This window comes from Oncorhynchus mykiss, chromosome 8 (genome assembly GCF_057628025.1).
Source record: "Oncorhynchus mykiss isolate SJ-2025 chromosome 8, ASM5762802v1, whole genome shotgun sequence".
In the NCBI taxonomy this organism is placed as follows: domain Eukaryota; kingdom Metazoa; phylum Chordata; class Actinopteri; order Salmoniformes; family Salmonidae; genus Oncorhynchus; species Oncorhynchus mykiss.
The window spans coordinates 15,309,358-15,335,658 of record NC_143029.1 but is presented as its reverse complement, the minus strand read 5'-3'; the positions used below and the strand labels follow the sequence as shown (position 1 = coordinate 15,335,658).

The 26,301-nt window shown below is 44.2% G+C and overlaps 1 protein-coding gene across 10 annotated transcripts in view; it reads left to right on the top strand.

Annotated features, from left to right (window-relative positions):
* The window catches only part of LOC110529452 (AT-rich interactive domain-containing protein 1B), a 98,716-nt gene that overhangs the window by 65,337 nt on the left and 7,078 nt on the right, over positions 1–26,301 (top strand). For 5 of the 10 annotated variants that reach the window (XM_021611627.3, XM_090242629.1, XM_036984835.2 and 2 more), the window contains 8 exons: positions 818–1,181; positions 1,534–1,716; positions 9,476–9,627; positions 9,729–9,850; positions 12,887–13,096; positions 13,700–13,898; positions 23,666–23,798; positions 23,949–24,124. In XM_021611627.3, the coding sequence (XP_021467302.3) occupies positions 818–1,181; positions 1,534–1,716; positions 9,476–9,627; positions 9,729–9,850; positions 12,887–13,096; positions 13,700–13,898; positions 23,666–23,798; positions 23,949–24,124 (1,539 nt within the window). The remainder of the gene's footprint in view (positions 1–817; positions 1,182–1,533; positions 1,717–9,475; positions 9,628–9,728; positions 9,851–12,886; positions 13,097–13,699; positions 13,899–23,665; positions 23,799–23,948; positions 24,125–26,301) is intronic. The other 5 variants (XM_090242632.1, XM_090242630.1, XM_090242631.1 and 2 more) reach the window with 1 other exon arrangement.

The window sequence follows — 26,301 nt, the reverse complement described above, 5'->3', positions numbered from 1 at the left end:
TCAAGCACTAATTCACATAACTCAATACAAACGTCTCACTCCTACAGAAAGCCTAAAATAGAAGCCCCCTTCACTAACTAAAAGCACCAGCACAGAGCAGTACAGTTGATCAGTGTGAACAGACAGGACTGGTTCTGCATCCCAAATGTGTGTCTATTGGGCCCTGGTCAAAATAGTGCACCAAATAGGGAATAGGGTGCTGTTTGGGAAGCTAACTGTTTCTGTGGTCACTCGGGGAGGATGACCTTGTCTGATCCATGTCACAGCCCTGTGTTCCCGAGGGGAATTCTAGGATTAACATGACTACAGAGAAGCTGATGCTGCCAGTGAATTTCCATATAATTGGCAGAGTCCCAGAACCCCCCCCCCATCCCCTTCTCCTCTCCTTTGCCTGTGAGCAAAGCTCATTATAGGGATGGAACCAGAATAACTCCAGGAAGAGCCAAAATAGCAGCTCTCCCTGAAACGCCACGGCCGAGTTAAGGTATTTTTGGAAGTCTCACATGACATCAAAAGTGTGTGTGCGCTTTTTTTCTCTCTTGTGAAATACCCTATGAAAGAATTGGTCTGGCTGGAGTACAGAATCTGAAACAGAGGAACATGAGGCAATGCTCTGTTCAAATCACACAGGCTGTGTGTCCCAAATAGAACCATATTCCCTACGTAGTGCACTTCTTTTGAGCAGAGCCTGTCCTTTTTGAAAGAAATAACATGGATTAGTGAATGAAGAATCTATGAATAAAGCCAATTCCAATGTTCTTAGGTTCTGATGAACATAACATGGCCAACCTGATGATCCTATTCTCTGTCTCTCCAGGTAACTACCCCAGACCCCCTAACTACGGCGGGACCCCCAGTGCCAACTACAGCGGCCCCGGCCCTGGCATGAGCAACAGTCTGGGCATGAACGCCAATAGCCCCATGCACGGCCAGGGCCCTGGGCAGCCCTGTGGCTCCATGCCCGCCGGGCGAGGCCTGGGCCCGGGGGCCAGTGGGCGACCCCACCTCGGTGCCAATACCAACACCATGGCCCCCACCTCTCCCAGCATGCCGCAGCCTGCCGGACAGGGCCAGGGCATGAGACCACCCCTGCCCAGTGTTAACCAGGAGGCAGGTCTGGGTCCGGGAACCAACGCCATGCAGGGGCCCATCGCTGGTCCCAACCCTTCTGCACAGGGCAGGTGAGTCAGGACAGGGGCCACAGAAGGGATATAGTACCCGTTCTAAATGGTACCCTACCCCGATATAGTGCACTACTTTTTGACCAGAGCCCATTGGGAATTCCATAGGGCTCTGGTCAAAAGGAGTTCGCTAGAATGTAGGGAATAGGTGCCATTTTGGGATGCAACACCACGGGTCATTCTTGTGTATAAGTTCTACACATTCACTACTCCACACCCCACATATCCTCATTCAGTCATCATCCACACACTAAGGTTATGAGGTGTGTAGTAAATGCAGTTAGTTTGTCCTCATGTGTCTGTGTGAGTTTGGAAACCAAAGGGACTTCTTCTCTCTCCTCCCTCACGTCAGGCCTCCCTACGCGCGCTCCCCTGCCTACCCCGGCCTGAGTTGTCCTGGGGCGTGCCCTCGCCTCTCTCCCCATCACTCTCCCTCCCCTCACCCCCATCACTCTCCTTCCCCCCGTCCCCCCCACCACACCCAGGTCAGCAGTGCTCAGAGCCACCCCATGATGCAGCAGGCTGACCGGTATGGGTAGGTGTCACATCTGCAGTCTGTAATACATACTCTGTACACTGCTGGTCGCAGCACTAACCGAGCACTGGGCTGCACAGGAGATGTACCTCTCCACTGGTCACAACCAATGATTTATATACAGAGCCTTCAGAAAGTAATCATACCCCTTGACTTATTCCACATTTAGTTGTTACATCCTGAATTCAAAATGGATGAAAAAAATAACCTCACCCATCTACACACAATGCGTAAGGCCAATGTGACCAATGTGAAAACATGTTTTTGTAAATGTTACATCACATTTACTTAAGTATTCACACCACTGAGTCAATACGTGTTAGAATCACCTTTGGCAGTGATTACAGCTTTGAGTCTTTCTGGGTAAGAACTTTACACACCTGGATTGTACAATATTTGCCATTATTCTTTTCAAAACTCTTGAAGCTCTGTCAAATTGGTTGTTGATTGTTGCTAGACAAACATTTTCAAGCAGATTTACACTACCATTCAAAAGTTTGGGGTCTCTTAAATGTCCTTATTTTAAAGAAAATATCATTTTCTGTCTATTTAAATAGCATCAAATTGATCAGAAATACAGTGTAGGCATTGTTAACCTGTAGTGACGCCCAGCCCGTGAACGGGACCGTTATCATCATCTGACACTAATTAGCATAACGCAACGGACATAAATCTTCCTAGAAAATATTCCTATTCATGAAAATCACAAGTGAAATATATTGGAACACAGCTTAGCCTTTTGTTAATCACCCTGTCATCTCAGATTTTCAAAATATGCTTTACAGCCAACGCTAGACAAGCATTTGTGTAAGTTTATCATAGCCTAGCATAGCATTATGCCTTGCTAGTAGCAGGCAAACTTGTCACGGAAATCAGAAAAGCAATCAAATTAAATTGTTTACTTTTGATGAACTTCGGATGTTTTCACTCATGAGACTCCCAGGTAGACAGCCAAAGTTCATTTTTTCCCAAAATATTATTTTTGTAGGCGACAATTCCTTTTTCTCTAGGACTGATTGGAGTAATGGCTACCTCTGCACTTTACGCGAGAATCTCTCTCGGAGCCACCATGTGACCACTTACGCAATGTGCCCCCATACGGCTGTTCTTCAACAGAAATGCGTAAAACTATGTCACAATGCTGTAGACACCTTGGGGAACACGTAGAAAGCGTAAGCTCGTTGATGGTACATTCCCAGCCATATAGGGAGTCATTAGAACGCAGCGCTTTCAAAACCTGGGGCACTTCCAGATTGGATTTTTCTCAGGCTTTCGCCTGCAACATCAGTTCTGTTATACTCACAGACAATATCTTTACAGTTTTGGAAACGTTAGTGTTTTCTATCGAAAGCTGTCAATTATATGCATATTCTAGCATCTTTTCCTGACAAAATATCCCGTTTAAAACGGGAAAGTTTTTTTTCCAAAAAGTAAAATACTGCCCCCTAACACCAAGAGGTTAATGTTGTAAATTACTATTGTAGCTGGAAACTACAGATTATTTAAACAGCAGATTATTTAAAATAAAATAAAATATGGAATATCTACAGAGGCCTATGAGCAGCAACCATCAATTATGTGTTCCAATGGCACATTGTGTTAGCTAATCCAAGTTTATCATTTTAAAAGGCTAATTGATTTTGCAATTATGTTAGCACAGCTGAAAACTGGCCTTCTTTAGACTAGTTGATATCTGGAGCATCAGCATTTTTGGGTTCAATTACAGGCTCAAAATATCAAGAAACAAAACTTTCTTCTGAAACTCATCAGTCTATACTTGTTCTGAGAAATGAAGGCTATTCCATGCAAGAAATTGCAAAGAAACTGAAGATCTCGTACAACGCTCTGTACTACTCCCTTCACAGAACAATGCAAACTGACTCTAACCAGAATTGAAAGAGTGGGAGGCCCCGGTGCCCAACTGAGCAAGAGGACAAGTGCATTCGTGTCTAGAGAAAAAGACCCATCACAAGTCCTCAACTGGCAGCTTCATTAAATAGTACCTGCAAAACACTAGTCTCAACATCAACAGTGAAGATGTGACTCCGGGATGCTGGCCTTCTAGGCAGAGTTGCAAAGAAAAAGCCAAATCTCAGACTGGCCAATAAAAATAAAATATTAAGAAGGGTAAAATAACACACACTGGACAGAGGAATATTGGAAAATAAGTGTTATGGACAGACAAATCTAAGTTTGAGGTGTTCGGATCACAAAGAAGAACATTAGTGAGATGCAGGGAAAATGAAAAGATGCTGGAGGAGTGAACCATCTGTCAAGCATGGTGGAGGCAATGTGGTGTTCTGGGGGTGCTTTGGTGGTGGTAAAGAGGGAGATTTGTACAGGGTAAAAGGGATCTTAAAGTAGGAAGGCTATCACTCCATTTTGCAACGTCGTGCCATACCCTGTGGACGGGGCTTCATTGGAGCCAATTTCCTCCTACAACAGGGCAATGACCCAAAGCACAGCTCCAAACTATGCAATAATTATTTAGGGAAGAAGCAGTCAGCTGGTATTCTGTCTATAATGGAGTGGCCAGCACAGTCACCGGATCTCAACCCTATTGAGCTGTTATGGGAGCAGCTTGACCGTATGGCACGTAAAAAGTGCCTATCATGCCAATCCAACTTGTGGGAGGTGCTTCAGGAAGCATGGGGTGAAATCTCTTCGGAATACCTCAACATATTGACAACTAGAATGCCAAAGGTCTGCAAGGCTGTAATTGCTGCAAATGGAGGATTCTTTGATCAAAGCAAAGTTTGAAGGACACAATTTACTATTTCAATTAAAAATGTATAACCTTGTCAGCGTCTTGACTATTTCCTATTCATTTTGCAACTCATTTCATGTATGTTTTCATGGAAAACAAGGACATTTCTAAGTGACCGCAAACTTTTGAATGGTAGTGTATGTCAAAACTGTAACTAGGCCACTCAAGAACATTCACTGTCTTCTTGGTAAGCAACTCCAGTGTAGATTAGGCCTTGTGTTTTAGGTTACTGTTGAAAGGTTACTGCTGAAAGGTGAATTAATGTCTGTTGGAAAGCAGACTGAACCAGGTTTTCCTATAGGATTTTGCCTGTGCTTAGCGCCATTGCTTTTCTTTTTTATCCTGAAAACAATGCGCATTCTGTACAGGCTTCCTTTTTTTTCACTCTGTCAATAAGGTTCGTATTGGGGAGTAACTAAAATGTTGCTCCATCCTCAGTTTTCTCCCATCACAATCATTAAACTCTGTAACTGCTTTAAAATCACCATTGGCCTCATGGTAAAATCCCTGAGCGGTTTCCTTCCTCTCCGGCAAGCGGGTTAGGAAGGACGCCTGTATCTTTGTAGTGACTGGGTGTATTGATACACCATCTAAAGTGTCATTAATAACTTCGCCATGCTCAAAAATATATTCAATGTCTGCTTCTTTTTTTTACCCGTCTACCAATAGGTGCCTTTTGTGAGGTATTGGAAAATCTCCCTGGTCTTTGTGGGTTAATCTGTTCTTGAAATTCACTGCTTAACTGAGGGACCTGACAGATACTTGTGTGGGGTACAGAGATGGGGTAGTCATTCAAAAATCATGTTAAACACTATTGCACACAGTGAGTCCATGCAATTTATGTGACTTGTTAACCTCTCTAGGGTACGTGGGCGTCCCACCTCGTCAACAGCCAGTGAAACTGCAGGGCGCCAAATTCAAAACAGAAATCCCATAATTCAAATTCCTCAAACATGCAAGTATGTTACACCATTTTATAGATACACTTGTTGTAAATCCAGCCACAGTGTCCGATTTCATAAAGGCTTTACGACGAAAGCATACCAAACGATTATGTTAGGTCAGAGCCAAGTCACAGATAAACAGCCATTTTTCCAGCCAAAGAGAGGAGTCACAAAAAGCAGAAATAGAGATGAAAATTAATCACTAACCTTTGATCTTCATCAGATGACATTCATAGTAGAACTTAACAATACATGTATGTTTTGTTTGGTAAAGTTATTTATATCCAAAAATCTGAGTTTACATTGGCGCATTATGTTCAGTAGTTCCAAAACATCCGGTGATTTTGTAGAGCCACATCAATTTACAGAAATACTCACAATAAACATTGCTAAAAGATACAACTGTTATGCATGGAATTTTAGATCCACTTCTCCTTATTGCAACCGCTGTGTCAGATTTCAAAAAAACTTTTACGGAAAAAGCAAACCATGCAATAATCTTGAGTACAGCGCTCAGACAACAAATCAAGCCAAACAGATATCCGCCATGTTGGAGTCAACAGAAGTCTGAAATAGCATTATAAATATTCACTTACCTTTGATGATCTTCACCAGAATGCACTCCCAGGAATCCCAGTTCCACAATAAATGTTTGTTTTGTTCGATAAAGTCCATCACTTATGTCCAAATACCTCCTTTTTGTTCGCACGTTTAGCCCAGTATTTCAAATTCATAAAGCGCGATCACTAGGAGCAGACAACAAGTCAAAAAGTTCCGTTACAGTCCGTAGAAACCTGTCAAACGATGTATAGAATCAATCTTTAGGATGTTTTTAACATAAATCTTCAATAATGTTCCAACCGGAGAATTCCTTTGTAGAAATGCAATGGAACGCAAGCTAACTCACGTGAACGAGCCTGGCCAGCTCGTGCCTCTCTGGCAGACCTCTGACTCATTCAGCTCTCATTCCCCCCTCCTTCACAGTAGAAGCATCAAACTGTTGACATCTAGTGGAAGCATTAGGAAGTGCAATATGACCCCATAGACACTGTGTATTCGATCGGCCAAGAGTTGAAAAACTACAAACCTCAGATTTCCCACTTCCTGATTGGATTTTTTCCCGGGGGTTTTGTCTGCCATATGAGTTCAGTTATACTCAGACATCATTCAAACAGTTTTAGACACTTCAGTGTTTTCTATCCAAATCTACTAATTATATGCATATTCTAGCTTTTATGGCTGAGTAGCAGGCAGTTTAATTTGGGCACGCTTTTCATCCAAAATTCCCCCTACCCTAGAGAAGTTAAGTATGTTTTTACTCCTGAACTTATTTAGGCTAGTCATAACAAAGGGGTTGAATACTTAGTGACTTAAGACATTTCAGCTTTTCATTTTTAATAAATTAGTTAATAACTCTTAATATAATTCCACTTTGACATCATGGGGTATTTGTGTGTGTTTTGGCCAGTGGCAATTGAACCTTTGGCAGCGATTTACAGCTTCGAGTCTTCTTGGGTATGATGCTACAAGCTTGACACACCTGTGTTTAAAGAGTTTCTCCCATTCTTCTCTGCAGATCCTCTCAAGCTCTGTCAGGTTGGATGGGGGAGCGTTGCTGCACAGCTATTTTCTGGTTTCTCCAGAGATGTTCAAGTCCGGGCTCTGGCTGGGCCACTCAAGGACATGCAGAGTCTTATTCTGAAGGCACTTCTGCGTTGTCTTGGCTGTGTGCTTAGGGTCATTGTACTGTTGGAAGGTGAACCTTTTCCCCAGTCTGAGGCCCTGAGCGCTCTGGAGCAGGTTTTAATCTCTGTACTTTGCTCTGTTGATCTTTGCCTCGATCCTGACTAGTCTCCCTGCCGCTGAAGGGATGGTGCCAGGTTTCCTCCAGACGTGACTCTTGGCATTCAGACCAAACATTTCAATCTTGGTTTCATCAGACCAGAGAATCTTGTTTCTCGTGGTCTGAGAGTCTTTAGGTGCCTTTTGGCAAACTTCATGTTCCTTTTACTGAGGAGGCGCTTTTGTCTGGCCACTCTACCATAAACACCTAATTGGTTGAGTGCTGTGGAGATGGTTGTCCTTCTGGAAGGTTGTCCCATCTCCACAGAGGAACTCTAAAACGCTGTCAGAGTGACCATCGGGTTCTTGGGTCACCTCCCTGACCAAGGCCCTTCTCCCCCGATTGCTCAGTTTGGCATGGTGGCCAGCTCTAAGAGAAGTCTTGGTGGTTCCAAACTTCTTCCATTTAAGAATGATGGAGGCCACTGTGTTATTGGGAACCTTCAGTGTTGCAGAAATGTTTTGGTTCCATTCCCCAGATCTGTGCCTCGACACAATCCTGTCTCGGAACTCTACAGACAATTCCTTCAACCTCATGACTTGGTTTTTGCTCTGACTTTCACTGTCAACTGTGGGGCCTTACATAGACAGGTGTGTGCCTTTCCAAACATGTCCAGTCAATTTAATTTACCACAGGTGAACTCCAGTCAAGTTGTAGAAACATCTCAAGGATGATCAATGGAAACAAGATGCAGCTGAGCTCATTTTTTTCAAGTCTCATAGCAAAGGGTCTGAATACTTATGGAAATAAGGTATTTCTGTTTTTATACATTTGCAAAACTTTCAAAAACCCTCTCTTCGCTTTGTCATTATGGGGTATATTGTGTAGATTGCTGAGGAAATTGTTTTATTTAATCCATTTTAGAATAAAATAACAATGTGGAAAAAGTCAAGGGGTCTGAATCATTTCCAAAGGCACTAGATGACTGAGGGGGCATGGTGTTGAAGCCACTGTGCCTCCATCTTGGCTCTCCTCCATTGTAACAAATATTTTAGAACCTATAGAAATGCTTTTATTAACGTCTACATACAATTATTATAATGGACACCTTAATGCATACTTTTAAATTATATGTGATATAAACAAAAAATATATACAAATATTTTACTTAGTATCATTTTTAGACATTACTAATGTCACTGTCCCCACTACAACAAACAAATAATTAAATGCATGTAATTTTGTCCTTAAGGTTTAATTGAAATTCCTATGGAAGACTGCTCTTACTGGCGACTGGCAATATGTCCGATCGGTGGTTTGAAAGCCTCTCAATGACCAATACATAGTGTCATCTTTCCAGGGGGAACAGACTTTAGTTTGGGGCTGGGAGAAGACTATGGTTGCATCCCACTATGCCCACCTATTCCCTACTTACTGCACTACTTCTTACCAATGCCCTATGGTCCCTGGTCAAAAGTAGTGCTAAATATAGGGAATAGGGTGCTGTTTGGGACACACACAATGGTTAACTGGTTGGGAATGTAACTCCATTAGAGGTGAGGGACATGTCCTCATTACATTTCCCTTAGAGGGGAAATTAAGAGGGAGGAATCAAGTGTGGCTGGCTGGCTGCCTGTGGGGCAAATAGCCTAGTTGCCAAATCACCAAACCACTGAGTCTTCACCTCGTCTTTCTCCTCACTGGGTCCATTACCAGGTTAAATAGAGCAGCCTAAATGTCAGGGCTTGATTTCTTTCTCCACCACCAAATAAGTGAAGTGAACAAGTGCATACGTTGGAAGGAAGGGGATATTATTAGGACGCACCCTCAGTGTGCTGTTCAGCGCCCAGGAAGTCTGGCTGGGGGTTGGAAAAGAGCACTTTTCACTCGGCTCCCCAGCCCTTTGATGTGGGTATTATTTCCCACAGGGTTTAAAACGTCTTCAACGTTTCTTCTCTGTCCTTGTGTTGTGTGTTTTGGAGTTGAGAAAAGCTGCTGATGCACTGCTTTTGATGACCAACATGCATTATTCATATTGTCTCACTCAACTAAAATCTATCTACACCTCCATCTGTCCGTCAGGTCAAAATGGTTTCCCTGTGTTTGAGGTTCAATTCCATTCCAGCCATTTATGAGTCTGTCCTCCCCTCACCAGCCTCCACTAATAGTTAAATGTACTGTATGAATATAAAGCCTTTGGTAATAACGTTGTGTATTACGGTGATGGTAAATGACTAACCCAATCTCTTGTTCTTTGGTTTTCAGGCAGGGAATGACCCCCATGCCTCACCATCCAGGCATGAGCCCCAGAGGGATGGCCTCCAGCCCTGGTGGCCCCTACAGCCAGCAGCCAGGGGCCAACACCTCTGGGAGGATGACCCCACAGGGGCCCCAACCTCCCTACAACGCACCCTCCGGTATCTACCTACTCCGCACACTGTCCATGTATACCAGACAGTCACAAGCCCCAGTATAACAGTGAACAAGAGGCTGAACTTTTTCCACCCTTCCTCCACAGGGCCCATGCTTATGGGAGGAGAGGGGATGGTGTGTCCCACTGACCCCAAACCGAGACCTCCAGAGCAGTACAGGGAGAGCAATACTCCTGGTCCTGCCGCCGAGCCCCCACCTAAACCCAAGGTAGGAGTTACAGTTCTAACAGGCCCCTCGTCAGTACCTCTCAAAGCATGTCCTAATAACACGTGTGTATGGAAGAGGAACCTGAATGTGGCAAAGCTCAGCAAACACAGCATCTAATGAGGCAGCAGACAAAAAGGAATGCAGAGAATTGAGAAAAACATCCTGTGTTTGGCATCATTGTGAGGATTTTCTAAAGGAAGACGTCGCTTTCTCTATCTCTCTATTTACCTTCTGTTACTACTGGGAGACGGTTCCAAAATAAATGCCTCTTTATAGCAGTGCTATTTTATGGTAAAAAGACCTACTCTCTTTTCAGCAAGTTGTTGATCATTATTACCCCACTCATGTCTCTGTCTGCCTGCCTGTCTCTTGACTGATTTGGATGTGTGATAGACACAGACAGACACGCTAAAATAACCGTCTCCCTTCGACTGCAAAGAACTTGTTACTGTTCACTGTGCTCTCATGAACTCCTATTTCTCTTGTCAGAGTTTGGGTTTTTTCTATTTTCCTCTTGTTTTCCCTCCCTCCCTCGTGTTTCAAGTTCCCCCTCGCTTGGTTTGGTTCTGCACGCCTCTGTGTGGTTGGTTCCAGACTGAGAGTTGTGTGAAAGTGAACAGCTTTTCTCCCTCTGCGTTCATTTGTCTCTTCACCTCATTACCGGCTGTGAGAACATCCTCTTGATCACAAACTGAAGACTGTCAGCCCAACTGATCTGAGAGGAACCACTATTATATCTGCTCTGTGTCTACTTAATGATCACTCCTCATACATTTGACTGCTTTGTGCATTTCTGCTGTCATGGCAACAGCAGTAGCTAGCGTGGATTCATGTTTCCACTCATGACAACTTGAGGACTAGTAATAATGGCTGTGGCCTTTGCTGCTGAAGCTCCTCCCATACACCTGTTTGGCAGACTGCCCTAGAATGCCGTTGCTCAATCTGTCTGTATGGCTCCTCTCACCATGCTTTGCCTTAAAGCCTCAAGGTGAGTTCTGAACAGAGCTGTACCAAGTGTGTGACTGAGAGTGGGCCATTGGCTGCAGACAGCAGAGTTCTTACTCTCCCAGGATGTCTTTGAGGACAGGTTTTGCTGTTTGTGTGCTTTCTGCATGGGTGTGTGACTATGTTTTGGAGAGAGCGAGGGAAAAGGATAAAGTCAGTCTGCCATCTCATCACGTGGCCCTGTTGTGTGTTGACGCGTGTATGAGTGTGTACGCTCATCTATTTCTCGTCACACTGAGAGGAGCTGTATCTGCCCTGTATGTCCCAGCCCCCTGTCCCCCTGCTAGTCTGTCCTCTTGTCATGGGGTGGATGACATCACGCCCACCAGCCCTATAAGTATGTATCTGCCCTGTATGTCCCAGCCCCCTGTCCCCCTGCTAGTCTGTCCTCTTGTCATGGGGTGGATGACATCACGCCCACCAGCCCTATAAGTATGTATCTGCCCTGTATGTCCCAGCCCCCTGTCCCCCTGCTAGTCTGTCCTCTTGTCATGGGGTGGATGACATCACGCCCACCAGCCCTATAAGTGCCGCAACAACTACTTTCCCTTCTGTTCCTTTTTTCATTTGTTGGATTGGTTATACATTTCCTTTTTTGCTTAGTTTTGTACAGCTTGTCGTTTTTATATTCCAGTGTCTTTGTTTTTGATGTTTGAAACATGATTGTGGTGATGTTTGTGACAGAGACGTTCTCATTAAGGCATGTATACAATTGGACCAATAATTTTCCATTCTTACACTGTTTTCTCCTATCTCTCTCCCATACGGTGCCGGTAACCTGGCAGTCCTGCTGCACCACAATGGCTCAAACGCTTCTCTGTTTGGATTGATTGTTATTGATGACTGAGTATGTTAAAGGGGTACTTCAGGATTTTGGCAATGAAGCCCTTTATCTACTTCCCCTGAGTCAGATGAACTCATGGATACCATTTTATGTCTCTGTGTCCAGTATGAAGGAAGTTAGAGGTAGTTTCGCGAGCCAATGCTAACTAGCGTTAGCGCAATGACTCGACTGCATGCTAGCAGTTACGTAGACTTCGTTATTGCACTAACACTATACTGAACAAAAATATAAACGCAAGATGCAACAATTTTGTTTTTAAAATTGCCATCGATAAAATGCAATTGTATTCGTTGTCCGTGGTCGGCCCATACCATAACCCCACTGCCACCATGGGGCACTCTGTTCACCACGTTGACATCAGCAAACCGCTCGCCCTTTCGACGCCATACACGTGGTCTGCAGTTAGACGTACGCTAAATTCTCTAAAACGACGTTGGAGGTGGCTTATTGTAGAGAAATGAACATTAAATTCTCTGGCAACAGCTCTGGTGGACATTCATGCAGTCAGCATGCCAATTGCACACTCCCTCAGCTTGAGACATCTGTGGCATTGTGTTGTGACAAAACTGCATATTTTAGTGGTCTTTTATTGTCCCCATCGCAAGGTGCACCTGTGTAATGATTATGCTGTTTAATCAGCTTCTTGATATGCCACACCTGTCAAGTGGATGAATTATCTTAGCAAAGGAGAAATATTCACTAGCAGGGATGGAAACCAATTTGTTCCCAACATCTGAGAGAAGCATTTTATGCGTATGGAACATCTCTGGCATCTTTTATTTCAGCTCATGAAACCTGGGACCAACACTTTACATGTTGCGTTTTGATGTTTTTGTTCAGTGTTAGCACATTCCTTCAAACTGCACATAAAAGATGGTATCCTTGAGTTCATCTGCTTCTAGGGAAGTAGATACCGGGTTTCAATGCAAAAATCCTGTAGTATCAGTTTAATGAAAGTCCTCCAATCCTGCATCACATGGCACTCTGTGTAGACCGCTGTGGGACCTACCTGACTGTATTGCTGCCATTCAACTGGGCTTGAATGCAACAAGTCATATAATAATCTACAGTTGGATGTTGAACATGTTTCTGTCTACATGACCCTCGTGACCGTGCTCCATAAGCAATGACAACAGCAGTAGCCCTGACTGACCCTTCCCCCTCTACTCTATGCCCCGCACCTTTAGAAGACCAGCCCGGCCACCATGACCAATGAGAAGATTCGCATCCTGTACGAGATGGGCGTAGAGCCCGAGAGGCAGGTGTGGGTGGACCGTTACCTGGCCTTCATGGAGGAGAGGGGCACGCCTGTACCTATGCTGCCAGCCGTGGGCAGGAAGCCCCTGGATCTGTGCCGCCTCTACCTGTGTGTTCGAGAAATAGGAGGACTGGCCATGGTGAGTCTGTGAGACCCGTGTGTTTGAGAGAGAGGGTGCCTGGCCATGGTGAGTCTGAGAGACCTGTGCGTTTGAGAGAGAGGGTGCCTGGCCATGGTGAGTCTGAGACCTGTGTGTTTGCTAGAGGGGGCCTGGCCATGGTGAGTCTGTGAGACCTGTGTGTTTGAGCGAGAGGGGGCCTGGCGAGTCTGTGAGACCTGTGTGTTTGAGAGAGAGGGTGCCTGGCCATGGTGAGACCTGTGTGACTCCTGTGTTCGCAACACATATACCGTCTCTGCCACTTGGTCTACAGCCCTGGTCACGCATCTGTCTCCCTATCTACCTTAATACTTCCCTGTCAATAAAAATATGAAAGGGGACCTGGAGGAAGCTGCCTGACCACGGCTGCTATCCTGGATGTCAAAATGACATTCAAAATTGACAAAGGCAAAATCTAGACCCTGGTCTGCTCCCTGACCCAATCCCAGTGGTACTATTAAAGGAACTACATTATGGCCCTTGCTGGCTATCCCGTCCCAGTTCTACCCCATCATATACGGTTTCATACTCAGCCCTGGTTGCTCAGGAGTCTCCTGTCGGCCATATGCCCCCCTCCCCCTGCAGGTGAACAAGAGCAAGAAGTGGAGGGAGCTGTCCACCCATCTCAACGTGGGCACGTCCAGCAGCTCTGCCAGCTCTCTGAAGAAGCAGTACATCCAGTACCTGTTTGCCTATGAGTGCAGGGTGGAGCGGGGAGAGGAGCCGCCGCTGGAGATCCCGGGGGAAACCAAGAAACAGGCTAAGATCCAGCCACCCTCGCCGGGTGAGTAAAACACTGGAGACTGTAGCTATCCTAGCTGAGCTGCACGCTATGCAAGGTTTGGATCACTTGTGTGTCGACTAGAGGTATGAGCTACCTGCTGGGGTTGACACATGTACACCCACACAAAGCCATTATAAACAGGCATGACCAGGCAGGATCATGTCCATATATCCACAGTCATCCAGCTTTTCATCTATCCATCTCCATTCTTCCTGGGCTGGCTGCTCCCTCCTTGCACGTGGGCCTATTTCTGTCTGACAGGTGATTGTCACACAGAGAGAGATCCCCCCCCCCAGGCGAGTTGGCTGATGTCAGAGAGAGAGGGAGCAGGGTAGAGGGAACGTGAGGGAGAGATACAGAGTGCGAGTTCGACTGTGGGAGAGAGAGGGCTATCAAGCTGCGGGGGAAGGGATTCCCCCTAGAGAAGCTGAATAGGGGAGGAGTGTGGAGTGGCTGTCTGATATATAAACAACCATGACCTAAGTCTGACCTAGTTTCCCACAGACCAGTGGGGCAGTAGTTTTTTTTCTCACTTTCGCTGTCTCTGTGTGTGAGTATGGTAGGGTCACGTGAGTTCACATGCTCAGAGAAGGAGAGAGAGCTAGAGAGCGAGACGGCGCCTGTGGCTGAAACTCTTCATTGTTTACTTTTGGAGTTGAAACACGTGGCGTCTTGGCTGGCAGCGGATCAGGCACCGGATCAGGCACCAGAGAATCTCTCTCATTTACCAACACATGCATATTACTGCCAGCCTGGCCCATTCTCTCACCCGCTCTCTTTCTGTCTCTGGCTCTCTCTCTCATTCAGTGGGGATTATTACAAGACAGGCTTTTTAATGTCTTGAATTGTTTCACTTTTTATTTTATAGATGTCAGGTTTGATGTTTCTTTAATTTTGTTATTGTATTGTTAATGAGAAGAACAGAGTGGTTTTGAATTCATTGGTTGCATCCCAGATGGCACCTTATTCCCTTTGTAGTGCACTAATTTTAACCTGTGCCCATAGTGCTGTGGTCAAAAGTAGTGCACTATAAAGGAAATAGGGTACCATTTTGGACTCAAACATTATTACTAGACTAAGCAGCCTTTAATCCTGTCTGGTTTTGCTATGAGTAATCTAGCCTGCATCAGATAGTTACATTGTTCCACCATTCCAGTACTGTACATGTATTCTGCATGTTGTCAAAGTTATTATATGACTTGTTGCAGTCAAGCCCAGTTGAATGGCAGCTATACAGTCAGGTAGGTCCCACAGCTGTATACACAGAGTATCATGTGATGCAGGATTGGAGGACTTTCTCATTAAACTACTTCCCTAGTCAGATGAACTCATGGATATCCTCTTTTATGTGCAGTTTGAAGGCAATTGCTAACAATACTGAACAAAAATATAAAACACAACATGTAAAGTGTTGATCCCATGTTTTATGATCTGAAATAAAAGATCCCAGAAATGTTCCATACGCACAAAAGTCTTCGTTGTCTCAAATGTTGTGTACAAATTTGTTTACATCCCTGCTAGTGAATATTTCTCCTTTGTCAAGATAATCCATCCACCTGACAGGTGTGGCATATCAAGAAGCTGATTAAACAGCGTGATCATTACACAGGTGCACCTTGTGCTGGGGACAATTAAAGGCCACTCTAAAATGTGTTGTTTTATCACACAACACAAAGCTGCAGATGTCTCAAGTTTTGAAGTAGTGTGCAATTGGTGTACCATAAGTCACCTCCAAAGTGGTCTTAGAGAATTACATCCTACAGGCATCTCAACTGCAGACCACGTGTATGGTGTCGTGTGGTTGAGCGGTTGGTCCTGCCTCCCCTGTGGGTGGGCCTGGCTCCCAAGATTGAAAAACTAATTCTGATTGGCTGAGCATGGCTCCCCAGCAGATGGAAATCCACAGATGAGGGTCTAATGAATTTATTTCAACTGACTGATTTCCTTTATATTAACTGTAATTCAGTAAAATTGTTGAAATTGTTTCATGTTGCATCTATATTTTGGTGTGTGTGTGTGTATATTAATTACGTTGCGTGTACAAAACATTAGGAACACCTTCCTAATATTTAGTTGTGCCCCCTTTTCCCTCAGACAGCCTCCATTTGTCCAGGCATGAACTCTACAAGGTGTCTTAAGTGTTCAACAGGAATGTTGGCCCCATTTCAGGTCTGCTGAGTGAGCGTTTACTGTGACCACTGATGCTGTACCCGCTTTAAGTTATTTTCAGACCGTGGTTAAGTAGGCTACTGTGGCTATTTGATCATGCAGGCCTACCATCAAAAACAATGGCCAAAATGCATTACATAACATTCAGCCTACAGTAGCAGCCAATGTGTGGTGTTCAATGTAGGAAAAGGTGACTGACAATGTGCTGTCTGATACAAGAAACCACTTTACAAAATGAAATGGTATTATTATTATTCCGATACCATATTAATAAGATTCAGACAAATGATGCTACCCTCTGCCTATTGACTACTTAGCTTATTCAAGCCTGTCTCAAAATACAACACTGCCACTTTAAGACAAAAAAAATCTCTTAACCTGACTTTTTTCCCCCAAAGATGTCTAGAAATGTACATGTTTTGTGCTCTAGCTGGAAGCAATCACTCCCCTATTGCTGATTTAGAAATGATCTATAACTGGGCTAATAACTCAATTAGCAAAGGATTTGATCAAATGTGCACAAGTGGCTACATGCAGCTCTGATCTCAAAACAAGCTCTAATCTACTCATGACCGCTCATGCTGTAAACAGTCCAGTTCAAAGTGAATGGCACATATCCATTTATGGCAATGGTCTAATTGCAAATAGTGCAGCTCTGATTGGTTATGCCGCACTGGTCTGTGTATAGTACGCTCGGAGACGTTCATGTCAATGCAATAGAATCCTACTCAGATGCATTCTGCCTACAACAACAGTTACTCTTCTGTAGTTCGTTTTGTTTCGATATGTTGCATTGATTCGATCACAATTCCCACAGTAAAGGGAAATGTTAATGGTGTTAACATTGATATTGATATTTATTCTGCGCAGCATCTTGAGGGAGCTGCATGCAGCTTATAGGGAACATTGGTGGGGGACCATTCTTGATACACTCAAACCGATGTGCCTTGCACCTAAACCATACCCTGTTCAAAGCACTTCAATATTTTTTTCCTTGCCCATTCACCCCCTGAATGGCGCGCGCACACAATCCATGCCTCAATTGTCTCAAGTTTAAAAATCCTTCTTTAAACTGTCTCCTCCCTTTCATCTACACTGATTTTGAAGTGGATTCAACAGGTGACAATTTAAGGGATTTATTGGCATGGGAAACGTGTGTGTTTTACATTGCAAAAAGCAAGTGAAATCGATAAGAGATCATAGCTTTCACCTGAGTTCACCTGGTCAGTCTTTCATGGAAGGAGCATGTGTGTTGTACTGTGTGTGTGTACACATACATGCATACAGTACCTTCAGAAAGTATTCACACCTCTTGGCTTTTTACACATTTTGGTGTGACAAAGTGGAATTTAAATATATTTCATTGTCGTTATTTGTCAACGATCTACACAAAATACTCTCAGTGGAAGGAAAGTTCTAACGTGTGTAAATAAATTATGAAAATAAAATTGGTTAGATACGTATTCAACCCCTTAAGACAATACATGTTAGAATCACCTTTGGCAGTGCTTACAGATGTGAGTCTTTCTGGGTACGTTTTCAAGAGCTTTGCGCACCTGGGGTAGTACAATATTTTCCCATTTATTCATTTAAAAATTCTTCAAGCTCTGTCAAATTGGTTGTGGATCATTGCTAGACAGCCATTTTCAGGTCTTGCCATAGATTTTCAAGTAGATTTAAGTCAAACTTGTAACTAGGCAACTCAGGACCCTTGAATGTCATCTTAGTAAGCAACTCCAGTGTGTATTTGACCTTGTGTTTTAGGTTATTTATCTGCTGAAAGGTGAATTTGTCTCCGTGTCTGTTGGAAAGCAGACTGAACCCAGTTTTTCTCTAGGATGTTGCCTGTGCTTAGCTCTATTCCGTTTCTTTTTATCCCCCAAAGAACTTGTTGCAGCCACCACCATTCTTGAAAATACAAAGTGGTACTTAGTGATGTGTTGTTGGATTTCCCCCAAACATAATGCTTTGTATTCAGGATATAAAGTGCATTTATATTTTGCCGTTTTACTTTTGTGCGTTATTGGAAACAGGATGCGTGTTCCGGAAAATGTTTATTCTTTACAGGCTTCATTTCCGTGCTGTAAATTAGGTTAGTATTTTGGAGTAACTACAATGTTGTTGACCCATCCCCAGTTCTCTCCTATACCAGCCATTAAACTCAAACTGTTTTGAAGTCACCATTGGCCTCGTGGTAAAATCCCTGAGCGGTTTCCTTCCTCTCCGGCAAGCGGGTTAGGAAGGACGCCTGTATCTTTATAGTGACTGGGTGTATTGATACACCATCTAAAGTGTAATTAATAACTTCATGCTCCAAAGGGATCTTCAATGTCTGCTTTTCTATTTATTTTTTATAAACTCTAGAAACGTCCTCTCACTGTCATCTGCATTTATTTTCAGCAAACTTAACATGTGTACATATTTGTATGAACATAACAAGATTCAACAACTGAAACAACATAAACTGAACAAGTTCCACAGACATGTAATGTGTCCCTGAACACAGGGGGGGTCAAAATCAAAAGTAACAGTAAATATCTGGTGTGGCCACCAGCTGCATTAAGTACTGCAGTGCATCTGCTCATGGACTGCACCAGTTATTGCTGTGAGATGTTACCCCACTCTTCCACCAAGGCACCTGCAAGTTCCTGGACATTTCTAGGGGAATGCCCCTAGCCTTCACCCTCTGATCCAACAGGTCCCAGACGTGCTCAATGGGATTGAGATCCGGGCTCTTCCCTGGCCATGGCAGAACACTGACATTCCTGTCTTGCAGGAAATCATGCACAGAATGAGCAGTATGGCTGGTGGCATTGTCATGCTGGAGGGTCATGTCAGGATGAGCCTGCAGGAAGGTTACCACATGAGGGAGAAGGATGTCTTCCCTGTAACGCACAGCGTTGAGATTGCCTGCAATGACAACAAGCTCAGTCCGATGATGCTGTGACACACCTCCAAATCGATCCCGCTCCAGAGTACAGGCCTCGGTGTAACGCTCATTCCTTCGAGGGTAAATATAAATCCGACAAACACCCCTGGTGAGACAAAACCGAGACTCGTCAGTGAAGAGAACTTTCTGCCAGTCCTGTCTGGTCCAGTGACGGTGGATTTGTGCCCATAGGTGACGATGTTGCCGGTTATGTCTGGTGAGGACCTGCCTTACAACAGGCCTACAAGCCCTCAGTCCAGCTTCTCTCTCAGCCTATTGAGGAGAGTCTGAGCACTAATGGAGGGATTGTGCGTTCCTGGTGTAACTCAGACAGTTGTTGTTGCCATCCTTTACCTATCCCTCAGGTGTGATGTTCGGATGTACCGATCCTGTGCAGGTGTTGTTACACGTGGTCTGCCACTGCGAGGACAATCAGCTGTCCGTCCTGTCTTCCTGTAGCGCTGTCTTAGGCGTCTCACAGTACGGACATTGTAATTTATTGCTCTGGCCACATCTGCAGTCCTCATGCCTCCTTGCAGCATGCCTAAGGCACGCTCACGCAGATGAGCAGGAACCCTGGGCATCTTTCTTTTGGTGTTTTTCAGTCAGTAGAAAGGCCTCTTTAGTGTGCTAAGTTTTCATAACTGTGACCTTAATTGCCTACCGTCTGTAAGCTGTTAGTGTCTTAACGACCGTTCCACAGGTGCATGTTCATTAATTGTTTATGGTTCATTGAACAAGCATGGGAAACGGTGTTTAAACCCTTTACAATTAAGATCTGTGAAGTTATTTGGATTTTACGAAATACCTTTGAAAGACAGGGTCCTGAAAAGGGGATGTTTTTTGTTGTTACTGGGTTTAAATACATACCCATTTACCAATAGGTGCCCTTGAACCTGCATGATCTTTATAGTTGAATCTGTGTTTGAAATTCACTGCTCGACTGAGGGACCTTGTACAGAGATCAGGTAGTCAATAATAAACGTTAAATAATATTATTGCACACAGTGAGTCCATGCAACTTATGACTTATTAAGCACATTTTTACTCCTGAACTTTAGGCTAGCCATAACAAAGGGGTTGAATACTTAGTGACTGAAGACATTTCAGCTTTTCATTTAATTCATTTTGACATTTTAGGGTATTGTGTGTAGGCCAGTGACAATCTAAATAAAATTCAGGCTGTAACACAACAAAATGTGGGAAAAAGTTAAGTGGTGTGAGTACTTTCTGAAAGCGCTGTATTTCTACATACAGTGCCTTGCGAAAGTATTCGGCCCCCTTGAACTTTGCGACCTTTTGCCACATTTCAGGCTTCAAACATAAAGATATAAAACTGTATTTTTTTGTGAAGAATCAACAACAAGTGGGACACAATCATGAAGTGGAACGACATTTATTGGATATTTCAAACTTTTTTAACAAATCAAAAACTGAAAAATTGGGTGTGCAAAATTATTCAGCCCCTTTACTTTCAGTGCAGCAAACTCTCTCCAGAAGTTCAGTGAGGATCTCTGAATGATCCAATGTTGACCAAAATGACTAATGATGATAAATACAATCCACCTGTGTGTAATCAAGTCTCCGTATAAATGCACCTGCACTGTGATAGTCTCAGAGGTCCGTTAAAAGCGCAGAGAGCATCATGAAGAACAAGGAACACACCAGGCAGGTCGGAGATACTGTTGTGAAGTTTAAAGCCGGATTTGGATACAAAAAGATTTCCCAAGCTTTAAACATCCCAAGGAGCACTGTGCAAGCGATAATATTGAAATGGAAGGAGTATCAGACCACTGCAAATCTACCAAGACCTGGCCGTCCCTCTAAACGTTCAGCTCATACAAGGAGAAGACTGATCAGAGATGCAGCCAAGAGGCCCATGATCACTCTGGATGAACTGCAGAGATCTACAGCTGAGGTGGGAGACTCTGTCCATAGGACAACAATCAGTCGTATATTGCACAAATCTGGCCTTTATGGAAGAGTGGCAAGAAGAAAGCCATTTCTTAAAGATATCCATAAAAAGTGTCGTTTAAAGTTTGCCACAAGCCACCTGGGAGACACACCAAACATGTGGAAGAAGGTGCTCTGGTCAGATGAAACCAAAATTGAACTTTTTGGCAACAATGCAAAACGTTATGTTTGGCGTAAAAGCAACACAGCTCATCACCCTGAACACACCATACCCACTGTCAAACATGGTGGTGGCAGCATCATGGTTTGGGCCTGCTTTTCTTCAGCAGGGACAGGGAAGATGGTTAAAATTGATGGGAAGATGGATGGAGCCAAATACAGGACCATTCTGGAAGAAAACCTGATGGAGTCTCTAAAAGACCTGAGACTGGGACGGAGATTTGTCTTCCAACAAGACAATGATCCAAAACATAAAGCAAAATATACAATGGAATGATTAAAAAATAAACATATCCAGGTGTTAGAATGGCCAAGTCAAAGTCCAGACCTGAATCCAATCGAGAATCTGTGGAAAGAACTGAAAACTGCTGTTCACAAATGCTCTCCATCCAACCTCACTGAGCTCGAGCTGTTTTGCAAGGAGGAATGGGAAAAAATTTCAGTCTCTCGATGTGCAAAACTGATAGATACATACCCCAAGCGACTTACAGCTGTAATCGCAGGAAAAGGTGGTGCTACAAAGTATTAACTTAAGGGGGCTGAATAATTTTGCACGCCCAATTTTTCAGTTTTTGATTTGTTAAAAAAGTTTGAAATATCCAATAAATGTCGTTCCACTTCATGATTGTGTCCCACTTGTTGTTGATTCTTCACAAAAAAAATACAGTTTTATATCTTTATGTTTGAAGCCTGAAATGTGGCAAAAGGTCGCAAAGTTCAAGGGGGCCGAATACTTTCGCAAGGCACTGTATATACAGTGGGGAGAACAAGTATTTGATACACTGCAGGTTTTCCTACTTACAATGCATGTAGAGGTCTGTAATTTTTATCATAGGTACACTTCAACTGTGAGAGACGGAATCTAAAACAAAAATCCAGAAAATCACATTGTATGATTTTTAAGTAATTAATTTGCATTTTATTGCATGACATAAGTATTTGATCACCTACCAACCAGTAAGAATTCCGGCTCTCACAGACCTGTTAGTTCTTCTTTAAGAAGCCCTCCTGTTCTCCACTCATTACCTGTAATAACTGCACCTGTTTGAACTCATTACCTGTATAAAAGACACCTGTCCACACACTCAATCAAACAGACTCCAACCTCTCCACAATGGCAAGACCTGAAAGCTGTGTAAGGACATCAGGGATAAAATTGTAGACCTGCACAAGGCTGGGATGGGCTACAGGACAATAGGCAAGCAGCTTGGTGAGAAGGCAACAACTGTTGGTGCAATTATTAGAAAATGGAAGAAGTTCAATCACCATCGGTCTGGGGCTCCATGCAAGATCTCACCTCGTGGAGCATCAATGATCATGAGGAAGGTGCGGGATCAGCCCAGAACTACACGGCAGGACCTGGTCAATGACCTGAAGAGAGCTGGGACCACAGTCACAAAGAAAACCATTAGTAATACCCTACGCCATCATGGATTATAATCCTGCAGCGCACGCAAGGTCCCCCTGCTAAAGCCAGCGCATGTCCAGGCCCGTCTGCCAATGACCATCTGGATGATCCAGAGGAGGAATGGGAGAAGGTCTGATGAGACAAAAATAGAGCTTTTGGTCTAAACTCCACTCGCCGTGTTTGGAGGAAGAAGAAGGATGAGTACAACCCCAAGAACACCATCCCAGCCGTGAAGCATGGAGGTGGAAACATCATTCTTTGGGGATGCTTTTCTGCAAAGGGGACCGGACGACTGCACCGTATTGAGGGGAGGATGGATGGGGCCATGTACCGCGAGATCTTGGCTAACATACTCCTTCCCTCACTAAGAGCATTGAAGATGGGTCGTGGCTGGGTCTTCCAGCATGACAACAACCTGAAACACACAGCCAGGGCAACTAAGGAGTGGCTCCGTAAGAAGCATCTCAAGGTCCTGGAGTGGCCTAGCCAGTCTCCAGACCTGAACCCAATAGAACATCTTTGGAGGGAGCTGAAAGACCGTATTGCCCAGCGACAGCCCTGAAACCTGAAGGATCTGGAGAAGGTCTGTATGGAGGAGTGGGCCAAAATCCCTGCTGCAGTGTGTGCAAACCTGGTCAAGAACTACAGAAAACGTAGGATATCTGTAATTGCAAACAAAGGTTTCTGTACCAAATATTAAGTTCTGCTTTTCTGATGTATGTCAGAAAATGCAAATGAATTACTTAAATCATACAATGTGATTTTCTGGATTTTTGTTTTAGATTCCGTCTCTCACAGTTGAAGTGTATCTATGATTTTTTTAAAAATACAGCCCTCTACATGCTTTGTAAGTAGGAAAACCTGCAAAATCGGCAGTATATCAAATACTTGTTCTCCCCACTGTACATACATACATCTGCCTCACACTACATAAACAGGAGATAGGCTCCTGACTTATGGGCCGTTCTGGCCCAGACAACTTAATTACTTATACATCTCTCTATGGCTCGCTCTTCCCCTTAGTCTCTCCTGCTTACTAATGCTCCCTGTAGGGTCCCCATGTTTATGTTCGTATATGTATATTTTTGACATTTTAACAATTGTCTACCGTTGCCAATTTCCCTTTAGCCAACTCGGGCTCCCTGCAGGGTCCTCACACCCCCCAGTCTACAGGTAGCAGCTCCATGACTGAGATGTCAGAGGGCATGAAGCTTCCCACTCCTGCCACCACACCACATGCGACCCCCCAGCCAGGTAACAGGTAGGTCCTGGGCTGGGGGCCACTCATAGCCCGATATTGTGGGGGTGTGTACATGTGTGTCTAAATCTGACTGTACACACACACGGATACCCCTCTTTAACCCTTTGTATCATCCTTTTTTGTCCTCCTTACCCCTCCTGTATGTCTCAGGAACAGTGTTGGTATCCGTGTCCAGGATCCCTTCTCAGAGGTCAGTGACCCTGCCTTCCACAAGCGAGGGCCCATGCCCTCTGGCGCCCCCTACCAGCAGGTTGGCGGTAGTGCAGACCCCTCCATGAGGATGCAGTATGATGCCAACAAGGACCCCTATGAAGGGCCCCGGAAGGGTGAGTGGACCAGGCTCTCCTTAAACACATGACACAGTACACTCCTATTGGTATTGTCCACATTGCTTGTCTGCATTCTTTTTGGGGGGATATTTGTGTATTAGTATTGTACTTGTTAAGACATTTACTGCTGGAGCTAGAAACGGAGGCATTTACTGCTGGAGCTAGAAACGGAGGCATTTACTGCTGGAGCTAGAAACGGAGGCATTTCGCAGCACCTGCTTTAGCGTCTGCTGTTCTTTGTATGCGACAAATAAACTTTGATTTTGATACTAGATGAACAATGTGATGTTAGTAAAAGTGAAGTAACACACCTGTTGTCTGAACTGAATATGGCTGGTACTTCCTCAGTTCTCCATGTAGGTTCAAATCAGTTTTCGTCCTTGTTTTTGGTTAGCCCATCAGACCTGACTCTCTCTGTCGTGATTGTTTCCTTAGACTATGTTGCCCCCAAGTGATAAAATCATGTACTACATCCTTGCCTTTTATAACGCCTAACATGAATGCAGATGGAATCAGAATGGCCTGTATTCGCCAATTACATTTACACGTACCAGGAATTTGTCCTGGTGAAATGGTGCTGAAAACATGAAGCAGAGAAAAAAACAGACAGAATATAGACACAATTATTTACAATTTATCAACATACAGTGCATTGGAAAGTATTCAGACCCCTTCACTTTTTCTACATTTGTTACGTTACAGCCTTATTCTAAAATGGATGAAATTGTTTTTTCCCCTCGTCTACACGCAAAAACACATTTACATAAGTATTCAGACCCTTTACTCAGTACTTTGTTGAAGCACCTTTGGCAGCGATTACAGCCTTGAGTTTTCTTGGGTTTGACGCTACAAGCTTGGCACACCTGTATTTGGGGAGTTTCTCCCATTCTTCTCTGCAGATCCACTCAAGCTCTGTCAGGTTGGATGGGGAGCGTCGCTGCACAGCTATTTTCAGGTCTCTCCAGAGATGTTTGATCGGGTTCAAGTCTGGGCTAGGCAACTCAAGGACATTCAGAGACCACTCCTGTGTTTTTGCTGTGTGCTTAAGGTCGTTGTCCTGTTTGAAAGTGAAACTGAGTCTGAGATCCTGAGCGCTCTGGAGTAGAGTTTCATCAACGATCTCTCTGTACTTTGCTCTGTTCATCATTCCCTCAATCCTGAATAGTCTCCCAGTCCCTGCCACTGAAAAACTTACCCACAGCGTGATGCTGCCACCACCATGTTTCACCGTAGGGATGGTCTTGGCCAGGTGATGAGCAATGCCTGGTCTCCTCCAGATGTGACGCTTGGCATTCAGGCCAAAGAGTTTAATCTTGGTTTCATCAGACGAGAGAATCTTGTTTCTCATACTCAGTCCTTTAGGTGCCTTTTACCAAACTCCAAGCAGGCTGTCATGTGCCTTTTACTGAGGAGTGGCTTCCATCTGGCCACTCTACCATAAAGGCCTGATTTAGTTGAGTACTGCAGAGATGGTTGTCCTTCTGGAAGGTTCTCCCATCTCCACAGAGGAACTCTGGAGCTCTGTCAGAGTGACCATCGGATTCTTGGTCACCTCCCTGACCAATGACCTTCTCCCCAGATTGCTCAGTTTGGACGGGCGACCAGCTCTAGGAAGAGTCTTGGTACTTCAATACTTCTTCCATTTAAGAATGATGGAGGCCACTGTGTTCTTGGGGACCTTCAATGCTTCAGACATGTTTTGGTACCCTTCCCCAGTTCTGTGCCTCGACACAATCTTGTCTGAGCTCTACGGACAATTCCTTTGATCTCATGGCTTGGTTTTTGCTTTGACATGCACTGTCAACTGTAGGACCTTGTATTGACAGGTGTGTGCCTTTCCAAATCATGTCCAATCAACTTAATCTACCACAGGAGGACTCCAATCAAGTTGCTGAAACATCTCAGGGATGGTCAATGGAAACAGGATGCATTTTGAGCCTCATAGCAAAGGGTTTGAATTAGAGGTCGACCGATTAATCGGAATGGTCGATTAATTAGGGCCGATTTCAAGTTTTCATAACAATCGGAAATCTGTATTTTTGGACACCGATTTTGCAGTTTTTTTTTTTTTTACGCCTTTATTTAATCTTTATTTAACGAGGCAAGTTAGTTAAGAACACATTCTTATTTTCAATGACGGCCTAGGAACGGTGGGTTAACTGCCTTGTTCGGGG